This window comes from Opisthocomus hoazin, chromosome 9 (genome assembly GCF_030867145.1).
Source record: "Opisthocomus hoazin isolate bOpiHoa1 chromosome 9, bOpiHoa1.hap1, whole genome shotgun sequence".
In the NCBI taxonomy this organism is placed as follows: domain Eukaryota; kingdom Metazoa; phylum Chordata; class Aves; order Opisthocomiformes; family Opisthocomidae; genus Opisthocomus; species Opisthocomus hoazin.
In genome coordinates, this window is record NC_134422.1 from 5,071,984 (window position 1) to 5,085,030 (window position 13,047).

At 39.7% G+C, this 13,047-nt stretch overlaps 1 protein-coding gene across 2 annotated transcripts in view; it reads right to left on the minus strand.

The window, feature by feature from the left end:
- Positions 1-13,047, minus strand: part of ARHGAP15 (Rho GTPase activating protein 15) — a 338,370-nt gene that overhangs the window by 18,440 nt on the left and 306,883 nt on the right. The window contains exon 14 of one of the 2 annotated variants that reach the window (XM_009935173.2): positions 5,484-5,589. The exons of the other annotated variant lie outside the window; for it this stretch is intronic. Coding sequence (XP_009933475.1) covers positions 5,484-5,589 — 106 coding nt within the window. The remainder of the gene's footprint in view (positions 1-5,483; positions 5,590-13,047) is intronic. 2 annotated transcript variants of the gene reach the window in all.

Consider the following 13,047-nt stretch of genomic DNA (forward strand, 5'->3'; position numbering starts at 1 on the left):
ACACATAGTTTAGTAAGTGAAAATCACATATGTTTGCTACATCTTTCCTCCACCAACTTTAAAAAAAAAAAAAGTTTGCAGACACCCCCTGCTCAGTATTACTAGATGCCATACTTTAACTTCATTTTCTGATTTTCCCTCAGAATTCTGGGTACCGCTGCTGGACTTGTCATCACATTGTCATCGTGTCCTGGTGTGCGGGCTACTGTGGGCTTCTGTCTGTGCATGGCTCTTTTCTTTTTTTTTGTTTTTAAAATCTTTGATAGGTAGAAATGAGTCTGTTTAGTTGCATATGGTTTGAAGAAGCCAGTGCTCTTCAGACTGTAGCTGCCACGCTGCAAGCTTTGGGGAGTGTGTTTCGTTTGTTAAGGTTGGATGGTTTGCTTATAGAGCTATGGACATGGGGGAAGGTTGTTTTTCAAAACAGTTACAGAATGAATCTTGCAATTCTTACTACTCTTCTTAGATAATGTATTGATACTAGTGGATTTGTCTTAGATGATATGTTCTGCTCTTGATGACGAGCTTATTTCCAGTGAAATTGATGCAAACGATTGCTAGTAACAATGAAGAATTTGGGCAGAGGGGAAGGCAATCAGAAAGAAAAACATCCTTCTCTCTCTGAAAGAGCAGAAAGCCTCGATGGCGTCTGAAAATGTCTTGCTGTGCTATGTACAGTATGGAAAAAAATAGAGAGAAAAAAAAAAATGGAGTTTCTTGGATTCAAAGGTGAATCAAAAGGAATTGGCTTCTGCCCGGACAAGGCAGCCAGATAGGCCACAGTAACAGATCCACGTGACAAACCAAGAGGCAACTGCAGAGCTCCCCAGACAACTTGCCTGAAGTGCCTGCCAAGGAGGCAGATGCTGCTGCTGGAAGAATATCTTCCACAGTTGGGCATCTGGGTTCAGTGCTTCCCACGTAAGGGAGAGGGATGGTAGCGTCAGGCTGGCCCCTGTCTTCCCATTTAATTATATCAATATCCGTTTTATACTTTTGTAAATAACATGTATTAGCCTGCCTTTGTGTGGGAAAATAATAAGCAAGGAGAGGGGTTTTGTCTGTAATATATCCCTTTGCAGGGGTCTCTACATGAATGGGTGAAGACGGACTCGAGCTTGGCTGCCCTGTGCTCCAGCCTGGTCAGATGTGAGACAGCTCAGGTCTGGGAGTCGCAGAGCTGCCTTGCGGTGGCAAGGAGCTCAGCCTAATAAGCAGAGCAGGCTGAGATTCATTAATTTAACATTAATAAGCACAGCTTATTAGCTCAGGCACTGTGCTGTATAATGCAGGCGCACATCTTCTGGAGCAGAGCTGCATCTGCCCTCGCCAGCTCGGAGTGTGGTGCAGAGAACCCAGCCATAGTGCTCCTATCCCCTGCTGCGTTTTGCATTAGGGAGGAAAGAGTATTTTGCAGTTGCTGCAGAAGCTTCTGTGCAAAAGAAAAACCACAGCCCTCCAGGTTTTTAGATTTTATTGCTGGCTTAGACTGAGTTTTTAAGCCATTTAAACTACTTGTGCCTCGGTTTACCAATGGGTGTGTAGTAGCCACCCCAACGATGATGCTGTGAAAGAAGGTTAGGTACTGATCCGAAACTACGGTGGGAGAGAAATGCTCCTTCTGCCTCACTTGAATTACAGTATTCTGAGTAAATTATTGGGTACAAACAGTGATTTATGAGACAGAGATTGGTTGCTCTCAGTTCACGTTTGTGCAGAGAGCCAGTGCAAGGTTTCTGCATCATTTTATGTCCAGTATATGCCTGCAAAATAGGATCAGAAAGGTCTATCAGTTTTACCTGGTACCTGCAATTAGCTCACCCTGTGTGGGAGTAAAATTAACTTGTAAATAAGCAACAGGAAAGAGTGGAGTCCTGGACACTTGGACACCCGTTTTCACAAACATAGGGAGCAGCAGTATATGGGCTATATACAGCAAACAAATGTTTTCTAAACATGTTTGAGTAGAACAGGCTGTTTTCTGTAACTCTTTATTTGGGAAAATCCTTACTCGGGTTGAGTTTTGTTGTTTCTTTCATATGTAAAGTATAACATTTATTTGATTTGCTCGTCTTCGGGAAGAAGTATGAAAAGCCGAATAGTAGGTGTACTCAATTATTTTCAGTACGTGTCCTAACAAAGCAATTTCTTATGGTATTGGACTGACAAGAGCTATGTGATATGTCTGTTCAGCCCCATATTTTGCCTTTTCTGCTTATGAGCAGTAGAATGATTTTCATGCAAAGAAGAGCATGGAACATTGATGAGGTTTTTTTTCATCAAATGCAAAAAACTTAAAAGGACAGGTACTACAACTCCAAGCTTTGCTTTTAATCCCCCTCCTGCGGGCTGCATACTCTGTGCTGTGACTTCTTGCAACTTCAGAGAGTTTGGTATAAGAAAGATATATGGCACTGGTGTTAATCCCTGCTGCCAGGCCTTTCTCGCAGACTCTCTCATCAGCTGCTTTGTCTGGGTTTCTGAAGAAGGAGCCTTCTGAAGTGCATTTCATACTGTTATTTGGGCTTGATCTGGACCCACTCCTGCAGACTGGATCGCTGCAGGATGAAACCATAGTGCGGCCTTGCCATCAGGGATTTAGAAGAGCTGCAGCCTTCTGGGCAAAGGTTGAGATCTTATGCTGAGCTCCCGCGTGTCAGTGAGACATATGTTCTCATGTGCTGTGCAGAAGTCACAGGCTTACACAGTCCCATGGCCCAGGTCTGCACAGCCCTGTTCTCCTATTTGTCCAAGAGCAAGGAAAGAAAGGGGTGGGAGAAAGCGGGGGATGCCACAGAAAAAGCATAACTGCGGTCCTTCCGCTTCTCCCAATCTGGAATCCCTTGAAGCTCAGTTCAAAGTTGGGCAAGAACAGCCATCTCCACCAGCAAATACAGGAATTGCAGCAATACGCCTCGAATCAAACCAGTTTACTTATTTTTTTCAACTAATCGGAAATTTTTGAACCTCCTGCAATTTACACTGATCTAACCCTGTGACTAAAGAGGATGGCACAAGTCAGTGGTGAGGTTGGACCATCATGGACAATTGCACCCCTCCCTAAAAGTGGTATAATTCTACATTTTGTAACTTCTGCAAGATAGTCTTTTTTCCTAGGTTAATTTAAATAACCACACATTGCCCATATTTACACAATATAAACATTTTGTCATTACTAACACTATATGTAAGCTTCTTTATTTTCATTTATGGAGCCAAGAGGCCCTTCAGACTGGCCCCTGTCTATTGCATTGACCAGTTCAAAACAACATACTGGATTTTATCTGTTTTTTGGTGTTTTCAGTATTTATGCTGCTGCAGCTTCCATATTAATGGAGCAAAGCTTATGGAATAGCCCTGTCCTTCCCCGGGGATGTGTTTGCGTGGCAGAGGAGGCAGATCTGCTTCAGAGAGACTCAGACGATTGCTCCCATAATGCTTGGACCCCCAAATGGCTCAAACATCACATCTTCCTGCCTTCCATCACTCTGTGCCATTGTGTTACATCAGTATACCTCTAGCTTTGCAACGCTTTCTGAACTGACGCCTGGGTAAGAGCATGTGCTTGTTTAGGTAGTACTATATCTGAATAGTTTTAGTCACGCCCAGTGTTGTGCACATATGCATTACAAAGTATTACTATTTTACTGTCTATATTTTAGTGTGTTTTTTTTTTCTTTTATTTTCTTTTCTCCAGTAACCACCAGTCTTGGTCCATTTTTGCCAGTTATTCTATGCATACACAGCAGGAAACAATTGCTGTCCTGGACAGATTATGCTCTAAAAAGCCAAGGCAGACAAAAGAAGTATTATCATCATTTTGTAAACAAGGAACCAAGGCACAGAGAGATTAAGTGATTTACCAAGGTCACCCAGAACATCCGGTCAAAGCCAAGAACTGAACCCACGTCTCCTGAGTCTCAATCAAGTGATTTAACTATGAGATCAAAGACTTATTGTGTATACCTGGTATCTCCCCCCTAAAACATGGTGACAAAAGTTTTTTCAGGTTGGGATCAATGACATATATGGTGCAATAAATTTTGTATATGGCATATCTGTGCTGACAGCTTATACCCACTTCTTGCACTCACGTTCTTCCCAGGAAATAATTTCCCTTATTATTCTTCCATTGACAGTAATAAATTATCATCCTTCTCTAGATAACCCACTGAAGGAGAGAATGTGTGCACACGGTACATCAGATGAATACATGGAAAACTGTTTTTCTGCAAGGCCAAACTCAGTCATTTTATGGACTCTTTAAAATCCTTCCATGCTTAATGAAATGGGGACATTCCCATGACTATATGGACTTCATTTTGCAGTTTCAGCTGGAAGCTGCAAAATAAGATAAAGGATCTACATCTCTTATATTTATATGCCAGGAGAATGCAGCAGAAATAATCAGTATAGAGGCATCATTCATTATAAGCTCAGAGCAGTCTTTTATTTGGAGTCTTTGTTACTCACTCACTGGGGTCATGATATCATTCCTGGGATGAACTACTTCTCTGTGCACAGGGCCTGCATGGGGCCTAGATTCTACTTGGTCACTTCAATTTTAAGGGTAGTTTAGCTGTGTAAAATGGCACTGGTTAGTCCCAAGAGCAGGGCAGCTATGAAGGGAGGAGCAGGATCCTGACCTTCATGTGGCCCTGTCTTGTGGTCTGCCACTTCTTCCCAGTCATTCTGCAAGTCAAACAGCTGCAGGTTGATTTCTGAGTAAATGCTTGGTCTACATGCATTTTTACTGTTAATGACATGAAACACGAGAAGAAAACCCAAGGTGAATATGAGATCCTGGGTTAATTTCGTGGGCTGACATCTCTGGTGAATGCATCTCAATGAGTAAGGAAACCACAGAGGAATGATAAGGTGGAGCTTCACAGTGTAATTTTTTTGCTTCTATGGCATCTCAGCAACATGAGGAGAGCAAAGATGCACTTCCAAGTCTCTCCTCAGTGTTCCTTAGATGTTCTGTGTTGTCACAAGATTCCTTGTGAGGTATGAAAGCTCATAATGTAATTTCTTGGGTGAGGTTATTTCTATCATTGTGTTCCTCAGCATATCACAAGATCAATAAAGGATTATGAATGTCAGGGATGTCTACAGCGAAAGCATGGTAATCCAAAAGTCTGTTGCTGGAGAAAGTGAAAATAAATCAGGCAAATGCAGTACTGGAATGTGTTGAATGTGCCCGAATCAATATACCTGTAGCACAGCAATCCCAAAGTGTCTGACAGTGTCGAAGGAAACAGAAGTGTTCTACTTTCTAATAGAGGAAAAATTTGGGGTTTTGCTTGGACACACTGGTTTCTTCAGCAGAAATGGGATATACATAGATACCATAAATAGTGCTTAGTTTTGCCAGAGGACATAATTATCTTTGGTATTTTGGATGACATTTCCAACAGGATTTGGACACCACATACCGATTCCTTTTAAAACTATCGGTCTATTAGTACCACAGTTCTACTTACTTCTTCAGATGTTCAAAGAGGATTTTCATTGTGTCATAGTTTGGTCTAGGAAGCTTTTTTACCAGGCTTCTTATGGATTTGATGCGAGTGGTATTGTCCTGGATTTCTAATGAGGAGGGAAAATAAAGAAAATAACCAGTTGAGTGTCATATTAGGACATTACTTTGCCCAGTACTGTATCTGGTACTTTATCAAGAAAAACCATCATTAATATATGGCTAAAACCAGAATACATTACCCTTCTGTCACCTTAATAAACAGCAAGAGTCAAAGGATTAAAAATTCTTTCTTAATTTTAAGGATGAGTTTTCTGGTTCACAGAATTATGTTCTTATGCTTTTCATTTATTTTGTTAGAATGATAGACCGTCATCCTAAGCGGAAGTACCTCCAAGTAGTAAAGGACCCATATCTTAAGTGGAATTTCACTTTGGAATTACATTTATCCAATGATGCAGCTTCTGTGATGGATGCACTTCCCAAGTAGTCCTTGTTGTCCTTTTTTTTCTCACCATAATATAATCAACTATGTTTATGAATCTGTATCCTTAACATTACACCCTATCTTGCTCGAAAATATAAAATGATTTGCTATCCTTTTCAGTCATACTTTCTGGTGATCAATTATTTGGAGAAACTATTCCAGTGTAGCAGTTTTCTGATACCTGTAGCATCTCACAATTTTAGTTTTTGTAGGAAACCATTTGTATTACAAACTTACAATTAGTAATAAAGAATGCAGTGCTAAGGGCTTTAATCTCTCTCTTGGGGTGATAAGAACATTACTGTCCTTTTTATTAATATATACCTTCCCGTTTTAACATGATTCATAGTTTCATGGGAAAGGTTTGACTGATATTTTCATCAATTTGTGTAAGACGTTGCAACTAAAACAGTCATGTACAACTGTGCTTTCGTTTAGGAACAGATTAGATAAGGTGCCAGTAGGTCTGACGTAGGGAAAACATCTTGCATGTTACATGCCCTAGATAACCTGAGAATACTTTTCTGATCTTATCATCTATGATTTAATTATCACCTATCATTCTTCGTATATGTTGCTTTTTAATATTCATATTACCCTAGCACTCAGAGATCTCAATCAGGATTGAAGCCCAGTTGCAGTAGGTGCTGCATAAGCATACTTGGTGATTAGTGCCTTGATTCTAAGCTTTTACCAAAAAAAAGCAAAAATTTCCTGAAATCAAACTGAATTTAAAAATTAAAATTACTAGGAAAATATTTGTTCCTCAGCATGTATTCTGAATTCTTGTTGAGAGTAATACTTCATACACACAGATATAGATGTATATATCTATATTGTTTATAGTTTGAACATTTATATAGATGTGAAAGACAAGGAAAAAATAGTCAAAGCATAGGTATTATTTTCTGTTAACCCTCCCCCAAACATTCATATGGATTTATTCTATGGGAAGTCAAGCAATTGACAATAGTGCTAATGAAGTTATACACAAATGAAGAATACTCTTTCTGTGTATTTTACTCTTGTTCTGGTTTAGCCTACACAGAGCCTTAACTTCTGAACAGCACAAACTCTCCCCCTCTTGCAAACCAGTCATCACTTGATGTTTTCTGCCACAAGCCATTAGTACTGTTTATTTTTGTCCTGTGGATGATCTGTCCAGTGGAAATATGACTGAAGCTACTAATGGACATATGATATTTGCAGAAGTGAATTTATTGTAGGAAGGGGGTACAGTTTCTTTGGGCTTCTTATTTGTGCTGTTTTCTGTGGACACATACTATGATCTTACCAGGTAAGTTATATTGAGATTGGGGCTGCCCTGGCTGTTGCTTAGTGGAACTTTTTAAATAAAGCATCTCAGTTTATGGGGTTTTTTATAATCCTATTTTGTCCTGAGGAGTTCAATGGTCTCGAGTGGAACTGAAACACAGAGGTAAGGGAAGACTCAGTGGAAGGAGATGCTCACTGTTTATCCATTGCAGAATACTTGCAAGGAGACGTTGTACAGTAAAACTTTATTGTGCTCTCTTGAAGGAAATATCTTTGCTCTGTGTTGGTTACAAGAGATACCAGCTTGGCAAGCACCTTCCCTACAGAAACAGCTGGTTACAGAGGCTCCGCTTCCTCATAAGGTGTATTTGTAAAAAAAATAAACTAAAAAGAGCAGTATTCATTTACAAAGAAGTTATTGAGAGAATGGCAAAGGTAGAACACTGTGTTTTAGGGCTGGTTGTGCCAAAGTCATCAGTACTGATATACAGGAGAAGAGATCTTTAGGTAGGCACTAAACCACAAAACCCGTAGAAACCTTGCACAAAATTATATTGTGAATTGGCCTATTAGTTAATTGTTAGTCTATTGTAAAAGAACAAAAAAACCAGGCAACACGTGGTAACTTTAGTCAGCATTTCTGAACTGGGAATGATAAACACCTCTGCCTGGCTCTGGCATTTATCAGTACTGAGATATTATTACCACATAGAGTCACAGCATGGTTACTGTTATCATCAAAAAAAAAGAGCCAGCTAATCTTAATGGTTTGTAAAGCCGTTACCTGCACTGGTCCGACATTTATCATGATCATTTTACCACATGAGTCCTACATTGCAAAGGTATTTTATCTAGAAGGGACATCACTATGAATTATTATTTGCAGCTAGGTAGAAAATTGTATGTTGTAGATACCTTTTCTCATTATAAATCACAGTCACATTTCACCATTTCCCACACAAAGATGCTGAGCCCAGGCTTTTTGCCATAACACTTAGTCTCGCTCCCTTTTATAGTTCCATGAAAATATTGGATACTCTTTCATTAAAATGGTTGATATTGGTGTTTTTTTAAATGCTATACACATGCTTGATTTTTCTCTAGTGTAAAAGAATTTGTTTTTCCACTTGAGAAGCTGAAGAGGATAAACTGTTCATTTTTTTTATTAAAGCTTACTCTTGCTTCAGTTTTTGTGGCTGGGCTTGTCTTTACTCTTGACCTTGTTGACGGAATATTTAACAGATCAGATGCAAGATCTTATGTTTCATTTGCAATACCTATGTACTTACTTTGTTTCTGTAAAGCCTTGAGCTCCACTGTCCTAGAAATTTTTCCCCTTTCAGATCACTAAGTAGGAAGATTTTTAATTCTTTTTTTTATTATTTTTTTAGGTTTTCTCTTTGCCATGCTCAAAGAGAGGGAGGAAATCCTTAAACATGGGTTTGTATAAATAGGAGAAGGTGTCCCCCTCCTTGCACTGTATTATGCAGCCTAGCAGTACAGGGTGCAAAGGAAGGAAAACACTCTCAACAGCTGATAAATTCTCCAGCGAAGTCTAGAAAATGAAGCAGACCAGTTTTAAAAAAATGAAATAATACTATTTTTCATTCCATTCTGTTTATTGTAAAATTAGTGAAAATCTGTTGAAAAGATTACTGTTTTGGAAAGTTAGACTGTCTTTTCCCTGGGAAGGTTTCTGAAGGAAAAGAGTCATCGTATACCAAATAAAGAAGGAGAGGACTGTTAATCCTTTTTGCATTTTTCTGGCAAAATGTGGAAGACGTAGGTGATAATTTCAGCAGATCCAGATAGTCCGAAATGAATAGCAGATGGTTTTCTGTGTAATATTTTCATAGAACATGTATTTAGAATGTGGGTTACTGTCTTTAAAATTAGAGCTGGCTCCCTTTAACAAAGCAAAACTGGGGAGATGCTCTCTTGTTTATATTTAAATGAAGAATGCATTGAAAAAAATCTGCTTAATATTATATAAGCTCTTTTGTAAATGAGCTTTGGATAAACATTTGAGCGCAGAAGAAAACATGATGTGTCTGTAACATTAACAGTGGCTGGGTAAAAATGAATGAAGAAAGTAACCTTTAGCACTCATGCCCATAAAGAATACTTAAGCAAATCCCACCAAACCTTTCTTTTAATCATTAATTTTAAATGGACATAGATGTTTACAACAAGCCACTTTGTTTCAGAACAGGAAGTCCAAGGTTTATCTCCAATAACTCATGTTTGCTAGGAAGGGATGTATGTCTCTAACCTGACATGCATTCATTATTTCGCAAGGTACTGGAGTCTGACCCGTGACCCTCCTCAGACCTGCTGCATTATTCATGTCCGACTTACTTTGTATAGTTTTACCATAGCGCCCATTTCCCTTTACCAGGCATTTCAGTGGCTTGTGCATGTTTAATGTTAAATGGCATTTATGGCTCGCGTTGATGCCTAATTTTATCACGAGCCATGGCTTCTTTTTATGCTTTCGAGCCTCACAGCTGAACTACTGAAAAAAACCAGTGATTTACGATTCTGCATAAAATATCCAACTATTGATCTACCACCTAATCTATGTTTTGTTGCCGTTTTTTAGGCACGGTTTTCTCTGGTTTTCTTTCATGGCTCCTCTCACCTTGTTTTGTTTTTTTGGATAGGATTTCTGCTGTGGTTAAAACGTCACACACTGTTGCTACAGCAAAATCTGTCTGCCAAGAGTTTTTCCAACAATTCGCGACTGATTCAGCTGCCGAGAGGAAGACAGGTCTTGTCTGGGGCTTTTTTGGTTTGTTTATTTTGTGTATGTTTTTTTGTTTTATTATTTTTATTTTTTTTAATCGGAACTGAGTGGGTTAGGTGGATTTTCGAGTGCTAATGAAATTGTGAGACTTATGGCGCTGGCTACAGCCAGCCGTAGTGTGGGCAGACGCTCTGTGAGCTTCCCCACTGTGCTGCTGTGCAAGCATCCCCGCTGTTATGTTTGCTATAGTTTTAATGTCTGTGAAAAATTCCTGATGCAACTAAATTATGTTCTGCCCTCTTGTTTGTATAAATAAACACCCAACTTCGCCAATTCATCTTGCTCTTGCCCATTTTAGAAGCTCACCCTGTGACACAATGCTTAACCCAGTCCTTGATAACTTTGGTGTTATCAGGGAATGAAAACTTGCTTAAAAGGGAGTGCTCTGTTGGAGTGATTTTTTTTTTCAGAGACATCAACTACCCAAAACTCTGCTTTCATTTGGTAAGTCTTCATCTTCTGGAAGTCATGCAGGCTAAAGCACACAGATTTTTATGTATGAATATATAGATAAATTATTTGTATTGCTTTTAATGTCAGGATATTTTGGTGTTACTGTATACAACATGAAAGTCCCATTTCTAATCACTTGCAGTGCACTCTGGCAATTGTCTCATGCAGATACATTGTAAAATATTTTCGTTTCAAAAAAAAAAATCTATAAGAAGCATTCAAACTAACTAATGTTTGCTATAAGGAAAATAACCAATTTGTGATCTGAATTGATTTTACTTTTTATTCATGCTTCAGAAATAGATGTTGCAAAAGAAAATGAGAATTGCATGAAACCTCTCGATATGCGTAAGTGATAAAGTCATCCTATGTAATATAAAGTGGAGTTTGCAATGAATATTCATACAGGTTTTGAGATCCAATAGCAAGACCCAAGACAATGATTTTGCAACTCAGTCCCATTTAACAAAAATCTATGTGGAATTAATGGGAAAAAACAGCACTTGCAAAAGTTAAACTTTAATGTTTCAAACTCCAGGTGCCGGAGTTTGAGGGAAATAACCAATAATAGTAATTTTTTACATATTTGATGGGACTGATTATGCAATGTGCAACTCTAAATGGCTTATAGCACATTGTAGCATGGTTCCATCCCATTGGCTACAGTAGGGTGCAGGCAGATGGATGACAGTGACAAGGAGAGAAGTGCTTTTGCTTAGCCGTGCGTTAAGATGCCATCCAGAAGCTCTGTGCACTGCAGACACTTCATTAGGATGCCAGGATAATGGTAAACTACCACTCAGAGTGACACCCCATTTCCTGCTTACTGAGCTCTCCAACCTCGGCAGATGTCAACAATCTCACAGTGCTACAGAGCAGACCTAACTTTCCAGGCACTTTGACTCCAATTTTTTTCCCTTAACAGTGCCATACATTACATGCAATATGTAACAGCAAGTACCAAACAGAAACAAATTTTGCTGCCCTAATTATAACAAAGCAGCATCTGACTTAGGTACTGCATGCCCAGCGTACATACAACCGGTTAGGCAGCCTGAAAGAGGAACGGTCTTTGTCGGTCGATTTTGGGGGTTAATTAGACTTAGGACTTTGATTGCTAATGGATAGTCTGATCCCGACTGAAAGGATCATGCTTCACCGCTAACTTCTACCAAGCCTAGGAAAAATATGCTGAGCTCTTTCCTGGTATTTCATACACCGTTACAGACTTGTGCCGGGTTTTCTGCACAGAAAGAGCAGACTCGAGCATCTGGACGGTGTGATAGTTTCTCTGCAAATGCACAACTCGAGGCCGTAACGCACCTCCCCAACAGCAGTTAAAGCCAGCAGTGAGACCGCGCTACGATGCTTGACCTGCACTCCTTTCCAGAGGAACACAAATAGTTGCTCACACGTTCAAAAATTGTCTTCAGATACAGAAGCAGTATCCATAAGGTCATGCTTGCTAATTTAATTTAATTTCTCGAACCTAGCAGTGTGTGTTTATGTATGTTTTTGAAATCAGGAATCCTGTTTATTTTATATACAGGGTTTTCCCCCCCGTTCTTTTTTGGCCAGCGGGGTGGTTCAGCAGTAATGCTCTGCCCTACCACAGCAAAAGCCCTTCACTACTTATTTTTGTTGTACAAAGGGGTGGAAGAATGACAAGGCATCCCTGTGAGCTCACAAAATCCCCACTCCCCTCTCCTTCACAGCCTCCTCTTGCCCACACTGCCGGTGCTGAAGATGGCTTTGACTGGCATCCCTCTGGTCCTCACCCATCTTTTCCAAGCTGCCATGTCGGTTGAGGACCTGGGGATGGACAGCCATTTGGGACAGAAAGAACCTGTGGCCGGGTGAAAGGATGCAGGCGGATGAGGTGGCAAAGCTTTTCTCAGATTTCACCTCACCAGAATATTAGGATGCTGAATAGGAACCATCCCAGAACAACTGCAAAGTCAGGGCCATAGTCACATTTATTTAGCCGTTGTCTCTTTTCCCCAGGGAAAATTCCCAGCAAAGGTCTCCAATGCACTCTGACTGCTCACTGCGAATGGCGCCCTTGGCACTGCCGTCGAGAGGTGGGATCGGGCCCTTCGTCGGTACTCCAGGGGCGATCCCGGGAAGCGTGAAAAACTGATGTGTTTTGGTTGGTTAAGATGTAAATTTATATTCTTAAAAAGAGACTTTCAAAATATACTAGAAATAATTTGTGAATATTTTTTCTGGTGTTTTTGCTCTGCTCTGCCTAGCCTTCGGTATATTAACCTCCAGCAAAAGATGGAAGCAAGGAAGTTCATTTCTCAAATGACCCATATGAAGGGGTTAAAAGGATTCAGTATTTTTAGTAATTAAAGAAAAGCATAGATTTTATTCTTGCCTTTTTTCTCCCTCCTAAAATTAAAAAAAAAAAAAAAAGTAAACAGCATCTCCCCAAGGGAGATTTAGATTTGAAGACTGTTCATTATATCATTTGAATAAGACTAGACCTGGCCTTTTGACTTTGAACCACTACCAAATTTCAGGCTGTGAGGAAATTGTTCTACA